Source organism: Vulpes vulpes, chromosome 14 (assembly GCF_048418805.1).
Source record: "Vulpes vulpes isolate BD-2025 chromosome 14, VulVul3, whole genome shotgun sequence".
Taxonomy (NCBI): Eukaryota; Metazoa; Chordata; class Mammalia; order Carnivora; family Canidae; genus Vulpes; species Vulpes vulpes.
In genome coordinates this window covers 61,851,922-61,870,198 of record NC_132793.1, presented here as the reverse complement: position 1 = coordinate 61,870,198, position 18,277 = coordinate 61,851,922, and the positions used below count along the sequence as shown (strand labels likewise).

The 18,277-nt window shown below is 39.2% G+C and overlaps 2 protein-coding genes and 1 long non-coding RNA gene across 8 annotated transcripts in view; 1 reads left to right on the top strand and 2 right to left on the bottom strand.

Annotated features, from left to right (window-relative positions):
- The window catches only part of LOC140595433 (uncharacterized), a 16,223-nt gene extending 13,074 nt beyond the window's left edge, over nt 1-3,149 (bottom strand). Inside the window, exons 1-2 of one of the 2 annotated variants that reach the window (XR_011997026.1) lie at nt 3,024-3,149; nt 2,637-2,799 (exon numbers count right to left, since the gene is read on the bottom strand). This is a non-coding gene — a long non-coding RNA (uncharacterized lncRNA). Of the gene's footprint in view, nt 1-2,636; nt 2,800-3,023 lie in introns of those variants that run through there. The other variant, XR_011997027.1, reaches the window with a different exon arrangement.
- RFESD (Rieske Fe-S domain containing) lies at nt 3,150-18,277 on the top strand. 3 transcript variants are annotated; one of them, XM_072736752.1, is made up of 5 exons: nt 3,150-3,226; nt 4,850-4,996; nt 12,872-13,056; nt 13,179-13,213; nt 14,946-18,277. In XM_072736752.1, the coding sequence occupies exons 3-5, from the start codon at nt 12,882-12,884 to the stop codon at nt 15,210-15,212; spliced, it is 477 nt and encodes a 158-aa protein (XP_072592853.1). In that variant the 5' UTR covers nt 3,150-3,226; nt 4,850-4,996; nt 12,872-12,881; the 3' UTR covers nt 15,213-18,277. The 3 variants fall into 3 exon arrangements, with proteins under 3 accessions (XP_072592853.1, XP_025848665.1, XP_025848666.1); XM_025992880.2 differs by lacking the exon at nt 4,850-4,996 and having other exon boundaries at nt 3,158-3,226; XM_025992881.2 differs by lacking the exon at nt 3,150-3,226 and having other exon boundaries at nt 4,435-4,996; nt 14,946-18,219.
- SPATA9 (spermatogenesis associated 9) overlaps nt 4,336-18,277 on the bottom strand; it is a 63,491-nt gene continuing 49,549 nt past the window's right edge. The window contains exon 2 of one of the 3 annotated variants that reach the window (XR_011997025.1): nt 4,336-4,437. Coding sequence is in view for 2 of the 3 variants with exons in the window: in XM_072736751.1 (XP_072592852.1) it covers nt 17,905-18,192 (288 nt within the window). In the remaining variant the exon portion in view is untranslated. Of the gene's footprint in view, nt 4,438-14,365; nt 18,193-18,277 lie in introns of those variants that run through there. The other 2 variants (XM_072736751.1, XM_025992882.2) reach the window with 2 other exon arrangements.

The window sequence follows — 18,277 nt, the reverse complement described above, 5'->3', positions numbered from 1 at the left end:
GCTGGCTTAACACAACAACTGTTTATTTCTCACTTCAGTTACATATCTTTCATGGCCTCCTGGAAGGTAGTGACTGGGGGTTGGTGGGTGGTCTCTGTTCCACATGGTCACTCAGGGACCCAGGCTAGTAGAGGTCCACAATCTAGGATGTCTGTGCTCATGACCAAAAATAAAAAAATAAAAAAGAGAGAGGGAGACCAGGGAGGTGGAATAGGAGCTCTTCTATGCTTCAATCTAAGAGTGACACACTGCATATTCACTCACTGCCCATTGGCCAAAAGTAGTCACATAGCCTCACCAATTGTAAATAGGGTGGGAAATGTGGGATAGTAGGGATGTTTGGTGAACACTACTGTTTCTCTCATGGTATCTAAGTAAGAATGTCACACGGGTAATCCACAACAAATGAATACTGTGGAGACTTTCAGATAGGAGTCATAAGAAGATAGTTTGTATTTAAAGCCACCCTCACTTTCTCATTATCTGAATCCCAATAGCCTAATAAGGGCAATGTGATCGCCCTTTTCTTGTTTAAAAGAATAGGAAATCCAGAGTGGTTGATACTCTTCAAACCTCACTGTAGTGAAACTATCAGCACACCAACATCTTCATTAGCTCACAAAACAGATTATTGTTTAGAATTGAAGGCAGGTTTTGAACTTCTCTAAGAAGAAGGGCTTGGTTCCAAAAACGCCTGCCTAGAAACAGCCTGATGCTCAGAGCACAGGAGAGAGGCTCACAAAGGTGAGAAGGGACATTTAAAACTATTTTTAGACAAAGGCACTGAAGAGCAAGTTCACAGAAGAAAAGTTATTTTCCACAGTAGGTAAGAAAATGCACGCCAGGGCTACCACTAGGTGTCAACAGTAGGAAAGAAAAGACAAAAGAACAACTGGAGTAAGGTTCTAGAGGAAGATGTAGATTGGTTCCAAGGAGAGAGAAGATAGAAAGTGTCCCCCCATTCCCAGTAGTTTTCCAGGCATTCCATATTATTACATGATTAATTCCACTGATACTGTAGTTAGAGATAAAAGAAAGTTTCCATTTCTCTCTCTCCCTCCTTTGTATATATGGATGAGTAACTGAGGCCTTCAGTTTATTAGAAATCAGATTTAAGGTCAATGAATCTAAGATGTGTCTTATTTTAATGTTCAGATTATGTCAAGGCAAGAAGGACTTTTCATTAGAAACAGCAAACTTGGGATCCCTGAGTGGCTGAGCGGTTTGGCACCTGCCTTCAGCCCGAGCGTGATCCTGGGGTCCCAGGATTGAGTCCTGTGTCAGGCTCCCTGCATGGAGCCTGCTTCTCCCTCTGCCTGTGTCTCTGCCTCTCTCTCTCTGTCTCTCATGAATAAATAAAATCTTAAAAAAAAGAAACCACAAACTTTATTTAGTCCTTCCACGACACAAGCTAAAGAATGCTAATACCCTCTGTGTGCCTTAAAATAATTTAGATGGCTAACTGATTAATATAAATTATAATAAATTCAAATATATTTTATTACTTTGGTAAAGCAGTTCATCAAAACTAGATGGTTAATTTTTGTTTGGATCAGTGAAATAAATGGTCAAAAGGGAAATTATCGCATAAAATATTATCACCCTAAAAGTATACTGAACCGAACAAAAATCAAAAGAAACAAGCATTGGAGGCAGATCCATCATTCTAGGTTTCTAAAACTCTTATATGTTGAGGCTCATAGGAAAAATGGTATTTGCATGGCACGCTGAGATAAATGAACAAGGCCTCTGGGTTTCAACCGCCTGAGACCCACTGGACCACTCTAGGATCTGAGATCAGTACTCAGGGTATTAAATATAGCTTGTGGTTTTCAACCTTGAGTTCACATTGGAGTCACTTGGGAAGTCAGAAAAACTGACCCCTCTTGCCCTCCGTCCCCCAGGTGTCACTGGTCTGGGCATCATGACTGCCTAAAACTCCCAGGTGATTCTAAGGCATAGCTGGAATCACCAAGTACAGCGTCAGAAAACAGCCAGGGACACTTTAAAAAACACTCTGGACTTGAGCAGCCCCGGTGGCTCAGCAGTTTAGCGCGGCCTTCAGCCCAGGATGTGACCCTGGAGACCCAGGATCGAGTCCCACGTCGGGCTTCTCTCTCTGCCTCTATAAAATCTTAAAAAAAAAAAAACACACACACACACACAACAACAACAACATTCTGGACTCAACTAGCTTGCAGCCTTGAACACAAGGAGGAAGTGGGGAGGTTTTTGTTTGTTTTTTAACTCAGAAAGTATAAGGAGGAAAAAGTTGCAACGGTCAAAATAGTAAAGTGAAAACCAACCACCAACTCCAATGCAAGCACCATTAAGTTTTTAAAAAGACTTTTTTTTTTTTTTTTTAATAAAAAGCTCATGTACAGACGTATCTATTTGTATCTTGAGAGATCATGTTTACTTTCACTGAAGAATTGTGTATTGCGTGCCTTCCTTTCAAACACTCACCGCTTTCATGGAATCTGGTCGTGAGTAAACGGCTACAAAATAATTCACATGTCTACACTGTATTTTATTGAACCATCATTCATTCCCTTCTTGCTGAGGACTTCAGCTATTCTTATTCGTTCCCTGCAATAAGCATCCTTATGCTTATTGATTATTTGCACCGTGAGGAATTTCTGTAAATATTTTTATTAGGTCAATTCCTGAGAGCTGGAGCACTTGAAAGGTGTGGGGGGCGCCTGGGGGGCTCGGCGGTTGATCGAGTCCCACGAGGGGCTCCCTGCATGGAGCCTGCTTCTCCTTCTGCCTGTGTCTCTGCCTCTCTCTCTGTCTCTCCTGAATAAATGAATAAAATCTTTAAAAAAAATGTAAAAAAAAAAAAGTAAAAAAAAAATGTGCACATGGGGCGCTGGGCTGGCACACTAGAAAGAGCCCGCGACTCTCGGTCTCCAGCCCCGCGCTGGGGGGGGGGAGCGGCTGTTTAAATAAGCAAATAAAATAAAACGTGGATGAACGCAGCGAGACCGACCAACACCCAGAAACAAACAGAAGCCACCTACGTTCGCACTCTTCCACGACCGTCAGCCCCGAGGTCCCGGCGGGGCGCGGGCGTCACGTGGGGCGGGGACCACGAGTCACGTGGGCGACTTCGCCCCGCCCCCCCGGCCCCGCGCCGCGGCCGCAGTCCGGGCTTGCGCAGTAGCGTCACGCGGCCTGGGCGGCCGGCCGGCCCTGCGGAGGCGGAGCGAGGAGCTCCGGGAAGGTGAGTTGCGTCCTCGCGGCGGCTTGGGCGGGGCTGGCGAGAGGCGCCTGCTTCCGGCTGGGCGGCGGGCCTGAGCCCGGGCTTCCGGCGGCGGCGCGGCCCGAGGTCAGGGTGTTGTTGGCCTTGCTGGCGGCCCTTCTCCGCAAGAGCTCGCGTTCGTTAGCCGTTAGCCTCCGGCCGGGCTTCCGCGCAGTCACGGCGAGACCCGCCGAGCTTGTTCCCCTTAGCGTGCGGGGCCCGCCCCCCGGATGGGGCAGGCGGGGCGTTTTCCACTAGCTTCCCCGGCGTCTGTGCACGCTGAACCCGCTCCGGGGTTTCTGCAGCCCCGGCGTCTGTGCACGCTGAACCCGCTCCGGGGTTTCTGCAGCCCCGGCGTCTGTGCACGCTGAACCCGCTCCGCGGTTTGTGCAGACCCGGCGTCTGTGCACCCTAAACCTGCCCCGGGGTTTGTGCAGACCCGGCGTCCGTGCACCCTAAACCTGCCCCGGGGTTTGTGCAGCCCCGGCGTCTGTGCACGCAGAACCGGCCCGGGTTTCTGCAGCCCCGGCGTCTGTGCACGCCCAACCCGCTCCGGGGTTTGTGCAGCCCCGGCGTCCTTGCACGCTGAACCTGCCCCGGGGTTTGTGCAGCCCCGGCGTCCGTGCACGCTGAACCCGCTCCGCGGTTTGTGCAGCCCCGGCGTCCGTGCACGCTGAACCTGCCCCGGGGTTTGTGCAGCCCCGGCCTTTGTGCACGCTGAACCCGCCCCGGGGTTTCTGCAGCCCCAGCATCTGTGCACGCTGAACCTGCTCCGGGACTGGTTCCTGAGCGCCTCTCCGTCTTGACTAAAATGTTAAATACAGCTTGAACTCGGGTATTGGTGCCTGTCAGAGCTGGAAGGACCTTAGCGAGGACAGCCAACATGATTGGAGCGCTTCCCGCGGGCGGGACCCGCTCCGAAGCACTTGAGAGTGAAGCATTCACTTCTCAGCACAACCTTATGTGGCAGGCCTTTCGTACAGCTGTGCAAACTGCAGCACACCAAAATTCAGTGATGTGCCCCAAATCACACAGAGCCGGGGTTCAAACCCGGATGAGCTCACCTGGTGATCGAGGATCTCTGGCAGGGACGATGGTAGCGGATCCCAGAGCAGCCAGGCGATTTCATTAAATGATTAGGGAACTGTCCAGTTTTAAACCTCTGTTGACGCAACTCTTGAACATTAACATTCCTAAATTAAAAAAAAAGAAAAATTCAGAACCATGTTTGGTGATACACATACATGCATTTATACATATATACATACATGCACAGGTCTCTATTTTGCTGAAAGGTTTTGTGCCTTTTAGGACCGTTTACTTGCTGGCCACGTGTTTGTTATAAACTCGTGGATGCTGTTAGATGCAATGTTAAGATTTATATTACCAGTGTTCACTGAGTTTAGACTCAGAAGGTAGAAGTTTGAATCTTGACTGCTACTTTGTGGTCTTAGGAAACCTTTCCTAAGGTTAAAGAGGATCCTTTACTGTCAGTGTCCTTATCTGGAAAATAGACACACTATTTCCCCTAATGAACTCAGGGTTGCAGTCAAAGAAGTTGGCACTCACGGAGGGATAACTGGCTTTATTATTCTGCCTCCAAAGAGAGAACCAAGCTGCTATCTAAGGCATTTCTCTTCTCTGAACCGAAAAGCAAGGGTGTCACCCTGGAGTCCTGCATTCTGATAACGTGCAGATCAAGTTCCCAGACTTAGTAAAAGCACCTCTGTCAGAGCTCCAGAGGAGTAACAAGTAAGTTCCTTTAATTTCATGTCTCTTTTGTCTACATTATCTCAGGGAAACTTACTAGATTTTTAAAGTCAACCTATGCTGGAAATGACAGAGATAATCTGATAGAGACTGATGATCCATATAGTCTATCAGTAATTTTATATGGTGTTAGTGCCTTTAGAAACCTATTTGAGGTACCAGCCAAAAACACAGATAAGAAGAAAGTGGAACAAAATGACCAAATTTTTCAGAAGTAACTTTTCATCTGGCCCCCAAACTGCATAGACCAGTTAATTTTTCACTTTCTTTTTTGTTTAGTTAAGATCCTGCTATCTTAAAGTCTACTTAAAATAGAAGAAATGTGTGGGAGCATATGAATAGTGCATCAAAGTCATAGTCATTAAGGTGAACACATGGACTCTTGTGATTGTCTGAATGGACCGTGATAGTCACAATATTTAGTTAAGAATAATGAGAATAATGTGGGTGTTAATTATAAATATTACCAGATATCGTAAGTAAATATGACCATTATTTGAGAGATACGATAATACTTTCCTAAGCAAAATGCAAGACTGTAATCATAGTTCTCTGAAACCTTTATCGTTGAGCCCAGAGTTCTCTGCACGTTTCTTATCAGGTCCTGCAAAGTTCACTGCAGTTTTCCTTGGTTGGGGTGCAAACCCGCCTAAAACTCTATGTTTCAAGAGACTGAAACTTGAGGAAGCATTGTACTTCATTCACATTTATTTGGAAGTCAGAGAGCTTAATTAACGTTTGATGCTACTCTACATCTCATGTATTTTGTTAATGTCTTGATACTAGTATTTCATTTCTAATTTTTTGCCTGGAAAAAGAAAAGTAAATATTCCTTTAATTCCTCTTCTAGTGCTGAGTGTTTAAATAAGCCGAACAAAGTTCTCAAACAGTCCATTCGTGATCTGTATGCACAGGCGCATTTTCTGAGGATACAAAGTGCCACTTTATCCCTTTTCTTGGTTTTTGGATCATTTGGTACAGAAATATAAAGTAGGATACAACTTATATGTTAGAAGAGTAATTTTAAATAGAAGACTAAGTGTAATATTTTGAGACATTTAAGAAATTTTGTTTAGTATCCTTTTGCTTTTCTTAATAAATTTACCCTATCTTCATGTACCCATTAATAATACTTTTTTTTTCTTTTACCTGTTTTTGCATTTGGTAAAAATATAAGCATATTCTGAATTCTTGAAACAAATTTTTTTCTTCAAAGTTATATTTTGGGGCAGCCCGGATGGCTCAGTGGTTTAGCGAGGGTGTGATCAGCCCAGGGTGTGATCCTGGAGACCCGGGATCAAGTCCCAGGTTGGGCTCCCGGCATGGAGCCCTCTGCCTGTGTCTCTGCCTCTCTCTCTCTGTGTCTCATGAACAAATAAATAAAAAATTTTTAAATGTTATATTTTGAAATTAATAGTTGATGTAACCAGACATTTTTCACTGCTACTCAGCATTCCATTTCATGAACAAAAATTCTTCATTCTATGGTTGATGTGTTATGAGTTTTTTTCTTGTCTTGTGCTTGTTTCCTGGTGTACCTGTGCATGTTTCTCTGAAATGTACTGAAAGGGGGATTAATGGGTCACAGATACGTTCAAGTTTACTAAATAATGCCAAATTGTGCTATTGCTAACTGATGTCATTACCATCAGTTTTTCCATATCCTCACCAACCTGGTGTAATTTTTGCCAATTGATTGGATAGAAAATCGTATCCCATTTGTCACTATCCTTTACCTTTCTTTTATTTTTTCCTATTGATCGATGAGGTTGAGCATCTTTACATGTGCTCACTGGCCATGCAGACTTCTTCATCTATGAAATGTTTGTGTCTTTGCCCATTTTTCTATATTTTTTTGCACTTTCTTACTGGTTTATAGAAGTTCTTCATGTATTCTGAATCCTAATCCTTTGTTGGTTATATGTGTTGCAAGTTCTGTATTTTTTCTTCAGCCTAGTTTGGTTCATCTGTTCTTAGTTTTTTTTTGTTTTTTTTTTTTTTTACTGCCCCTCTGTCTGTCCTGTCACAAAATCTGATAAAGCCTGCACGCTGGATGCTGTGGAAGTAAATACTACCACCTGAGCAATGTGTATACTTTGGGTACTTGCCAATACCAAGCAAAACAAGATAACTGAGAGTTGTAGTAATCCAGCCTTCTGTCAGCTATAGCATAGCTAATCCAGAAAATCATGGCATGGCCCTCATTGGCTTTTCTTAAAAATACTGTATTTTTGCTTTTTATTGTGAAATATTGTTTAACTTTTTGGAGTATAGTTACCACACAATATTACACTAGTTTCAGATGTACAACATAGTGATTCACCTTCTCTATATGATAGACTATGCTCAACACAAGTGTAGCTACCATCTGTTACCATATAACACTATCACAGTATTACTGACTGTATTCCCTGTGCTGTGCCTTTTATTCTCATGACTTACTCATGCCTTAACTGGAAGCCTTTCCTCCCACTCCTCTTTCTGATTTGCTATTTCCCCCTACCCCCTTCCCTCTGGCAACCATCAGTTCTCTCTATTTATAGGTCAGATTCTACTTTTTGTTTCTTTGTTTATTCATTCGAATGAAATCACATGTTTTTTTGTCTCAGTTTGACTTCCTTATTGTGAAATAGTTTTTCAAAATAGCATATGTTCTTTTTTCCATTATTTAAAAAGTAACTAGGTTAGTTGGAGTAAGAGTTAACAGTGTAAACTTCAGAGTACAAATTTGACATCTCTGTAATTTCCTAAGCCTGATTCCTGTAATGCTTTCCTTTATACTTTGAATTCAAAGTTCCTTCCTGCCTCTCCCCACCAACACACATGCACACATGCACATTCCACTTACGACACCTCGATTTACGTAATATCTAGTATCTTTCTTCTTTATGGCTCAGAATTACCCTTCTCAAAATAGTAGCCTATAAATTCCTTCTAAAGCTTGCTCCTAACACATTCACCTAGAGATTTTTAATTCTAAATCATAACTTCTGTTTTACAAACTTACTTTTTAAATGACCCATGCTCTTTTCCTCCCAACATTCCTAGACTTCCAAACAGTCATACAAGATTAAATAAGTATTTAGAGGAGCCATCAGAAGGCTGGGAGACTCTTGGTGCTGCCCTGTAACAAATTTTCCCTCTGGGGGTGGAGGATGGGGTTTATAATTTATGACCATTCATCAAGATCCAAGTGCCCTCCTTTTTTTTTTTTTTTAAATTTAATTTACTTATCTACAAGAAACACACAGAGAGAGGCAGAGACACAGGCAGAGGGAGAAGCAGGCCCCATGCAGGGAGCCTGACGTGGGACCTGATCCCGGGTCTTCAGGATCATGCCCTGGGCTGAAGGCAGTGCTAAACCGCTGAGCCACCCAGGCTGCCCCCAAGTGCCCTTCTTAAAGAAGTTGCCTATATGTGTTTGTATGTTAAGTGTTAAACTAAGACTTGAATGAAATCAAAATGGCACTTTCCGGTTACCAAGGAAAGGTACATCATTCTGTACAATATCCTATGAATATGACAATATTACTGTATGTGAAGAGGATGTGGATTTGGAAGGGTCATCTTTCTAAAATTAGAATATTTGAGGTTGACATGTGATTTATAATTTTGTTAAACACCTTAAGTTATAGGCAGTTGTGTTCTGTTTAATATCATGAGCATTCCATGGCAACCTTCCTAATATTTAACACCATCTGGGTCTCTACAACTAACATGGACCATCACTTTGATTCACTTCCCTTTTTTTTTTCTCCTTTTCCTTTTCTATGTGTAATTCTTTTTTTTTTTTTAAGATTTTTATTTATTTATTCATAGAGACAGAGAGAGAGAGAGGCAGAGACACAGGCAGAGGGAGAAGCAGGCATCATACAGAGAGACTGACATGGGACTCGATCCAGGGTCTCCAGGATCACACCCTGGGCTGCAGGCGGTGCTAAACCGCTGCGCCACCAGGGCTGCCCTCTATGTGTAATTCTTTATCTTATATAAAGCAGAGTTGGATACTTCTCAAATTATCTGGAACTTTCTCTAGTTTTTCAATCTGGTGAAATACATAAAATAATGAAATTGTTAAAATGGAACTGAAATTGAAAATGTGGAGTAAAACCTAGCCTTGCCACAACCTTTAGAATGGTTGTTACATTTTGTTTTGGAAGGCTTGTGTCAACATAAACATGTGTTGAGACTTTATGACAGAAGAGTTGTTTTGGATTGAAAATGAACATATATGCCATTTTTAAGGCTGTGTGCTTAATTTTGAAAGTCAAATAATGGCTCTTAAATGTTATACAGTGATGTATATAATTATTATTTTGATTCAAGGACTGGATCAGGGGTACCTGGGTGGCTCAGTTGGTTAAGCGTCTGACTTTTGATTTCAGCTCATGTCATAATCTCAGGGTCCTGAGATTGAGCCCCACATCAGACTTCATGCTCAGCGGGGAGTCTGCTTGAGATTCTCTCTTTCTACCCCTCTCCCCACCACTCCTGTTCTTTCTATCTCTCTATAAAACAAATAAAATCTTTAAAAAAGAAAAATACTGGATCAGACCTATACAGAGTTGACCCTTGAGCCAGTCTCAATGAACAATATTGAAATATTTCTTAGATTTTATTTTTCTCACCTTTCCCTTTCTATTTTTAACCAAAAGAGTATTTAAGGGTCTGATAGGAGGCAAAATTTAAACATTCTGGGAAAAGAGTAATAATAATAATTCTGGATATAAACCATTACTTGGATGTTAACCAGTATTTGATTTCTAGGAGAGTGGGAGGTTAAGGGAATAAATGAAATTACAAGGAGAAAGGGGCATAGTGTAGGTCCAACTCTTCATGAAAGAACTTATTTTTGGGTACAGTTTCCTAGGAAGCCCACATTTTGTTCATGTATTATTCATTTTGTAATACGTAAAAGAGGTGGCCAGCATTCAAATGGACCTTACCTCATTTCCTGCCCTTTTTTGCTGGCTTACAACTTACCATTTGAGGAGAATGTAGGATAGGGAAGTGGTCAGTGAATGAATTTCATTCAATTAGCAATAGATTGGACACTCTACTGGTCTCGCTTCTCTTCCACCTGACCGTAACTTGACAACTCCCAAATTTATCTCTCTAGTGATTCTCAACTGTAGTTTCATATATCTGACTGTAGTCTTGATATCACTATCTGGATGTCTCTTAGGTACCCCAAACTATGTGCAAAATGTAGCTGATTCTTGATTTTCCATTTCTGAAAATACCATTCCTTTTTTGGGCTTTCCTATCACAGTCACAACCTACCTGGTTGCACAAAACTAAAACCTAGGAGCCACTCAAATTTTTCTGTAATTCCTTTATTCTAGTCCATGAGCCCAACCTCTCTGGACCAATTTACTCACTGTACAATTAAAATAATATCTTTTTGTAGTAATGTGCTGGGAGATTAAATGACTTAAATAAATGTAAAGTCTCTACACAATGCCTGGCATGGAGTTAGCATAGTGTGATTATAGCTACTGCTATTGTTGTTGTTGTTGTTAATTACTTTTTCTCCCCCAACAGAGTCAACACCCTAGTCCAAACCACCATATTCTCTCCCATGGACCACTGCAATAGCTTTTTTTTTTTTTTTTTCTGTGCTTCCTCTTGTTTTGATACAATCTATTCTCCACACAGCCAGAGCATTCTTTTAAAAATAGATCATGTCACCCTTCCCAGCTTCACACCCTGCAGTGGCTTCCCATTGCTCTTAGAATAAAATTCACACACAGTGCTGCACGGCCTGGCTCCTGTCTGTCTCACCAAGCTCATTCACTCTGCTCCAGTGTCCTATCTGTTCCTCAAATTAACCAAGCCTCCTCCCTCCACCCTGCTTTCCCCAGGCTTTCATATTTGTTGTTCCTTCAGCCTGGAATGCTCTTCCTTCAGCTCTTAAAATATCTAGTTCATTTGCATTTTTCAGATTCCAGCTCAACTATTATTATTCAGTCACCTTCCCAGCCTATTTGCAAAATGGCCTCCTCTTTCTCTCTCATATTACCCACTTTATTTTCTTCATGGCTGTTACAGTAGTACGCAATTATCTCATTCGTGTATTTGTTAACTGGTGTTTGTTGTTGATCTCACCAACTAAAATATAATATCTACAGTGCCGGTCACACAGTATGTGTGTTCAGAAAATATTTATCAAATGAATGATAATCTCTGACAAGGAAAGAGAACTTTGCAAAAGGAGAATCTCAAGATCCACTGTTGAAATTTTCCTTTTGAAGTATTGTGATTCTGTGCTAAAGATTATTGTCAATAATCAGTTCTTGAGAATTGAGCTTGCTTGCTTTTTCAGACATATATTCCTCCCTAAACAGATTACACAGAAACTTACCCATCAGTGACCCAAAGAAAAGAGTAGATTGTGATTAGATGTTACCATGAACTTTTAATTTCTTTCATATAATAAAGGGGTTGAAGTAGCCTTGCTCCAAGATAATGGTCGAGGTACATATAAAATCTCATGCCTGAATGCTGTAAGCAGCCTCTTTCCTTTTCACCAACTTCGGGGAGTAAGCCTGCTTTATGCCAGTTTGTGGAGCTGGATGTTGTCCAGATGGTTGAAGATTCCCATTCTCCAGCAGAGGGCAGAAACCATGCAAGGATATCCGAAAATGTAATTATTTAAGAAATAAAAAGTAAAGTACCTAGAGTGGTCTCAGTTTGTGTGTTGTGATTTTTACTTCATTACCTGCAAAAATTCAAAATATGTTCTTGCCTAGGGAAGAAAGTTCTTTGTCATCCCTGAGATGTCATACGTGGTTCTTTACACTTTGTGAAAATCAAAGACCACCACAATCTCTATCCTGAGATAGGGAGGAAAAACAGGAATGTTTCCAGAAAATTTGGGATAACAACTCTAATGGAAAGAGGGTGGGGTAAGAAAAAAGATTTGGGGTTAGGAGTGGACGAAGAAAAAATATAGCAATTCTTGGCAAAACAGGATATGTAGTTTAGTTTTATTCAGAAACAGTCATAGAATAAAACTTAAATACCCTGACATGGGAGGCCCTCTGGAAAATCTTCTGCAAGGACAGTCCTGACGCTGATGTATCTTGATGCGTCTTTCTCACCTAGAATTAACAGACGATGACTATATTCTTAAAGGTCCCTTTGAAAGGGTTGCTTTCAAAAAAGTAGCCTGAATATCTGTGCTGAGAGAAAATATATTGAGAGTGCCTGAAAATTCTCTACTAAAATTTCTTTGTTTAGAAATACAGGTTTATATACTTATATAAATTAATTATTGAGAAATTCATCTCTTTGAATTCCCAAATAAGGCAGAAGAAAGTAATGTCAATTTTTGAGTTAAGAAAATGCAATGTGCCCATTCATACCTATCTCCTCGTGCTAGAATAGTTTTCTGGTTGATTTTTAAGACTGGCTGTCTATTCCAGGCGAAATCAAGTAAATCACTTCAACCAAGAGATCTGAGACTATTCAGACTATCAAAGAATCCTACCTTTAGGGGAAGGCTGAAAACAACACTGATAATTGGGTATTGTTTAGCATTGAAATGATAATAAAAGAAAAGTGAAAGTCAAGCTCTGGGTCTTGGGACTTCTGAAATATCCATCTAACACGTTGAAATGAATCCAATATGAGTCCAGCCTCAAAGTGAAGACTACTCCCTAATTTTGGCAAACCTTATGCAACTCTACCTCAAAATCATGACTATTACCCAGTATTTGTGAATGTTTTATTTTTATATAGCTATTTTAAAAAGCCTCCATCAGTCTTAAAGGAATTAAACATTTCTTATAATATGGTTAAGGTAAGTTGTAGCCAAACTTGTGAAGATTGCTTTTTTTTTTTTTTTTTTTTTAGTTCAATTAGCATGGATCTTGATGGCTCTGAACAAGATCCTGAAGTGAAGGAACATTCTCCTGTCTATGTTGGCAGAGAAGAGGACATTAAAAAATCTGAAAGAATGACAGCTGTTGTCCATGATAGAGAAGTAGTCATTTTCTACCACAAAGGAGAATATCATGCTATGGATATTCGCTGTTACCGTAAGAGTTTATTTTCCATTGTAAACCTTGTATTTGTTTCCTAAACACAAAACTATCAAAATTTCAGGCTTTCTTTTTTTTTTTTTTTTAGTGACTAGATGTAATATTCAATTTCTTTTCAGACTCAGGAGGACCTTTACATTTGGGAGAAATAGAGGTATGTAAAGTTAAATCTATCCTCTACAAATTCATGTTTCTTATTTATATTCATTTCATGCTGTATGCAAAAAATAATTTATTTCTGCATTTGAACTGTTATTTTAATGCTTTAAGTATAATTGCCAATATTCCAGGAATTCATAGTCCTACAATGTAAAGAAAACTATTTCACAGATAAATAGGGGACCTAGCAATTATATTCTGAGATATCTACCTACAGATATCATTGCACAAATGTTTAAGTATATATATGGGAGAATTTTACTGTGGCATTATTTGTTGTAATGAGAAATTGAAGGCAACCTAAATGTTTTAACAATAGGACACAGTTTAAACAAACTATGAATAGCCGTGCTATGGAAAACTATGCAACCACTGCCTCATTAACTTACGAGACAGATCTGTATGTATTGGTATGGAGGGATGTCAGCAGTATATTTTTGAGTGAAAAAAGCAAGTCCTAGAATGAAGGGTCTAGTGTGATTCCATTTTTTAAATAAAAGGTAATAGTCACTTTGCACTTTATACACTTCTACACAGTTTGAATTTTTCAGTATGTATTACCTGTACAATGTAAAAATATAAATATGTATATTTTTAAAAGGAAACCACACACTGAAGGCTTATCTGAGGAAGGAATGGGGAAACTGTCTTACTTTCTTGCATTCCCAAACTCGCTGGCTGCATAACTTCTTATTTTCTACTTCATAAAATTGATCTCTCTCCATCCTTCCCCTTCCCGCCACCTCCCACTCGTACAAAATACAAGCTGAAACTTGGCATTCCACTCTATACTTCATATCTACTTACTTCTATACCTATTCTTATGTTAGAAGGACATATGTGTGTTTAAATCATGAACATGAATTTATGAATATGAAAATATGAATGCTTGTTGACTGTTTTGGGGACACAATATCAGTATTACTGAACTCCTTGTATAGAGAAACAAATGTAAGCATCTGGTAGTGATAATGTGAAATAAAATCCTTCTGTTTTGGACCATAACAAGACCTGTAAGACTTTGCTACTTAAAGTTTGTTCCATAAACCAGCAACCTTGGTGTCACTTGGGAGCTTCTTGGAGCTACAGAATCTTGCACCCTATCCTAGGACTACTGAATTTTTTTTTTTTTTTAAGGACTACTGAATTTTTTTTTAACAGGATCTGCATTTAGACAAGATCCAGGTGATTCCCATGCTCTTTAAAATTTGAGAAGCACTGATTCAAAACAGTTAAAAAGTTGAGAATTGACTACTTTGGATCACAAATTGCTCTTCAGTCAACATATACACTCAGGCCTTTAGTAACCTCTCAAATTTATATTTGAAGCTTACCATTCTTCCAGCAGCTAGTGAAAATTCCTTTAGAAGCACTTAATGCCCTTGCCCCATTTCTGTCAAGGAAATGACATTTTAACATCTAATAGATAACATCATAGCTTCAGTCACATGGTAGAGTTGCTTAAGCTCATAGAGTTCTGATATACTAGAGTATATCAGATAGGGTTCTAATATACTAGGTTTCTAATAAAATGCAAAAGGGACTTGATGACTGCTGAGATTAGGTTTTGCATTATGCAGAATAATTTGTAAATGGAAGGGAAAGAAGAGAGGGTGGCCTGTTCCTTAACCTGTTTTTTCTGCAGTAGATCTTATGCTGAGTTGGAGATTTATTGTGAATGTTGGAAATGTCAGGCTATTAAATCATTTATTTATTTCCCTCCCCAGGATTTTGATGGACGACCATGTATAGTTTGTCCCTGGCATAAATACAAAATTACTTTGGCAACAGGAGAAGGACTGTATCAGTCTATCAACCCTAGAGATCCATCAGCAAAATCCAAGTGGTGCTCCAAAGGAGTAAAGCAAAGGATTCATAAAGTGACAGTGGACAATGGGAGTATTTATGTGACTCTTTCTAATGAACCTTTTAAGTGTGACTCTGATTTTTATGCCACTGGAGACTTTAAAGTAATTCGGAGTCCTTTCAGATAAAACTATATGGCAATGAAAAATGTTGTGTATATTTAAAAAATATTTTTTAGAATAACTGTGCTGCAATACTAAAGAGGATTAATTTTTCCAACATGGGCACATTTATTACTAATCCTTAAAAATCATATAAATCTGAGCAGTTCAAAAGTACATGTGCTTATTATGATGGAGGGAATATCGTCAGGATCTATAGAACACATTTAATCCAGTCCTCTGAACTGATTAGTACCTGAAGGTCCTAGGTTTGTAATATGCATTTTGAGAAGGGTGAAAATAATCTGCAGTAACCACAATGAAGAAAAGGTAAAAAGTAAGATCTAATAAATATGGAGGGTTGGTAATTCCTATTTTGATGTAGCAGACTTTATCATGGAAAAGTTGTAATATATACAAACTAAACAGAGTAGCATAATAAACTCTCATCACCCAACTTCAGTATTATCATTCTTCTATTCCTCTATTCTTGTATTCTTGTTTCACTGATACCTCAACACACTCTCCACCTCCCCTATTTGGTTGCTATTTTTACCTTTTTGAAGTAAAATTTAAATACATTGAAATGCTTAAATCTCAACTATTTGATTTTTCCAAATATATAGCAGACTTTTTACATTTCAAAAATGCCTCCAAAATTGGATGAATTTACATGCTTAATTTAGAAATAAGAAACATATTCAACACTTCATACAACACCCGGTGCTCACCACTAGTGCACTCTTTCATCCCCATGTACTGCACATTGAAACCAAACAGATCTTGGCTCAGTTTCTCTCTGGTCAAAGCAAACACTCTCAAAGTAAAGAAGAAACACAGGCATGAGAGATGTGAAGTCTCTTATTCAGTAAGCCAAAGTACTTTGAATGTCCTATATAAAATCTTCAAATAGAAGTTTGTTTTTGCTTTGTTTTTGAGAATTTTGTGATTATTTAGAACTAAGTGCTTCATGTAAATGTTAGAAGAGATAGAGGGTGTTGTTCCTCAGAGTCCCTGCTGCTAAGTTCCCAGACAGGGCTGACGTTCAGTTGGTCCACCCTGCTTTCACATACCAGTTATTTATGGCTAGCAGTATTCTGTTGCCTGGTGCCCACGCTGTGGTGTAGTACTCTGGGTGTTTATCATCTAAAACTCAGCAGCAAATAGTAGAATATAAGAATAAGTAGAATCAGAACCAGGATGATCACATTATGAATTCAGAGTGTGAAAAGCTGTTTGTCAAAATTGGAATCTTGTCTCTAAGCACAGTAATCTTCTTAGTGGCCTAGGATTGAATTACGGCTTCAAACCTAATACTGAACATTGTAGGGGGGCCACCTGGACTCTTTCCCTTGGTATGGTAAAAATAGTAAGTGAATTAAGTACCTATCATTAAGGGTGTGCTTACAGAGCCCTTTGCTACATAGTATCACATTTCTTTTTCTGATGGAATATGGGTAATATGAGGTAATACAACCCTTGTCACTCATTTTTCAGACTATTAAAAAGCCAGGGTTGGGCTTTTTATAAGTCCTTTTATGGCAGTAGCTGTTTACCAGGTACAGGAAATGTACCATCACTTGATGGTACATCCTAGCCTATTATATCAGGTGCTAATCCTCCAATGACCAGTCAGGTCTTAACACATGTCTAGAATTTAAGACATGGAAGAAACCAAAGTGCTTTCTGCAGGCAAAACAGTGACCCTCATTTGCAGGGCCAGTTACAGAAGCGTTTTTCTTTCATGACCCAGTGGCAACAATGAGTAATAGGGACTTAATTTCTGGTTCTAAATATGTTCCTCCAAATCTGGAAATAAAAAATGTCATGTCCTATCCTATCCTCACATATATAAATCTTCTGTAAGATTTGTAAATAATATTTTGTTTTATAAATATATTATATCTGTGAATCATAAGTTCTCTGTAACTTTATAGATGAGGTATAAAAGGCTCGATAATAGGCAGATTCAAACTATACAGCCTATAAATAGAAAATAAATATCCTTTTGTGATCTCTGAAAAAGATGTAGCATTTTGATATGTAGGGTATTTTTCCTCCAGATGAATACAGTTGACCCCTGAACAATGCAGAGGTTTGGAGTACCAAACCCATGCACAGTTGAAAATCCACATTTAACTTTGAACTCCCCCAGAACTTAACTACTAATAGTCTACTATTGACTGGAAGCCTGACTGATCACATACACACTTGATTAACACATATTTTTAATGTCCTATGTATTATATAATGTATTCTTAAGGTAAGCTACAGAAAGTGTTAAGAAAATCATAAGGAAGAGAATATACATTTACTATAATATATTTATCAAAAAATATCTGCATATAAGTGGATCTGCACAGTTCAAACCCATGTTCAAGGGCCAACTGTAATTGGAAAGATACTTAAAACAGGTCTTTAATAAAATATAACTATAATATAAATATACCCATGTTATAAATGATAGCATAAAGTCTAACCCTCCAAGGGGTACACTTTCTTGTTCATTAAAATATCATTGTCATACTTCTACATCAAGATTCATTTTATTTTCTCTATCATATAAATAGTTGAGAATGACATTTTAGTAGTTCTCCAACCCTTTTCTTAAAGCAGAGCACTCAATATATGAAAACTAGTTTCCTGGTTTTATCAGATGAAATGTGATTAGATAGATAACTCTTAAGCTCCACTTGGTAATATTCATGTTCCAATTTGCTTATTCATTCATTTCAGCTGATTGGTCAAACACAGAATGTAAAACTTGGATCTTATTACTCAACTTATTAGCAGGACGTTTGGGGCTATCCGAAATACTGTCTGGTTTCTCTGGTAATGACCTGTAAGGTTTTGCTTTGATTTCACCTTCAGGAAATGTAGGCTCAGAAAGCACAGGCTCAGAAAAGGCTTTTCTAAGATTTTCATTCTCTTTTCTGTTTTGCCTTATGGTTTCTTCTTCTTGGAAAATTTTCTTTATCTTCTCCAGCACAGCATTAACACAGACTGTCTAATAATAAAAAAAATTTTTTTGAAAGGTAAAGTTTCTTTTTAAGCTACTGAACTTCCAGTAATAATAAAATGTGTAACATAAA

Bases quoted from the DNA above. Each gene is read 5' to 3' on its own strand.
- RFESD (XM_072736752.1), top strand. From the start codon at position 12,882: ATGGATCTTGATGGCTCTGAACAAGATCCTGAAGTGAAGGAACATTCT. The intron at 13,057-13,178 runs GTAAGAGTTTAT...ATTTCTTTTCAG, and splicing joins TATGGATATTCGCTGTTACC to ACTCAGGAGGACCTTTACAT. The intron at 13,214-14,945 runs GTATGTAAAGTT...TTCCCTCCCCAG, and splicing joins TACATTTGGGAGAAATAGAG to GATTTTGATGGACGACCATG.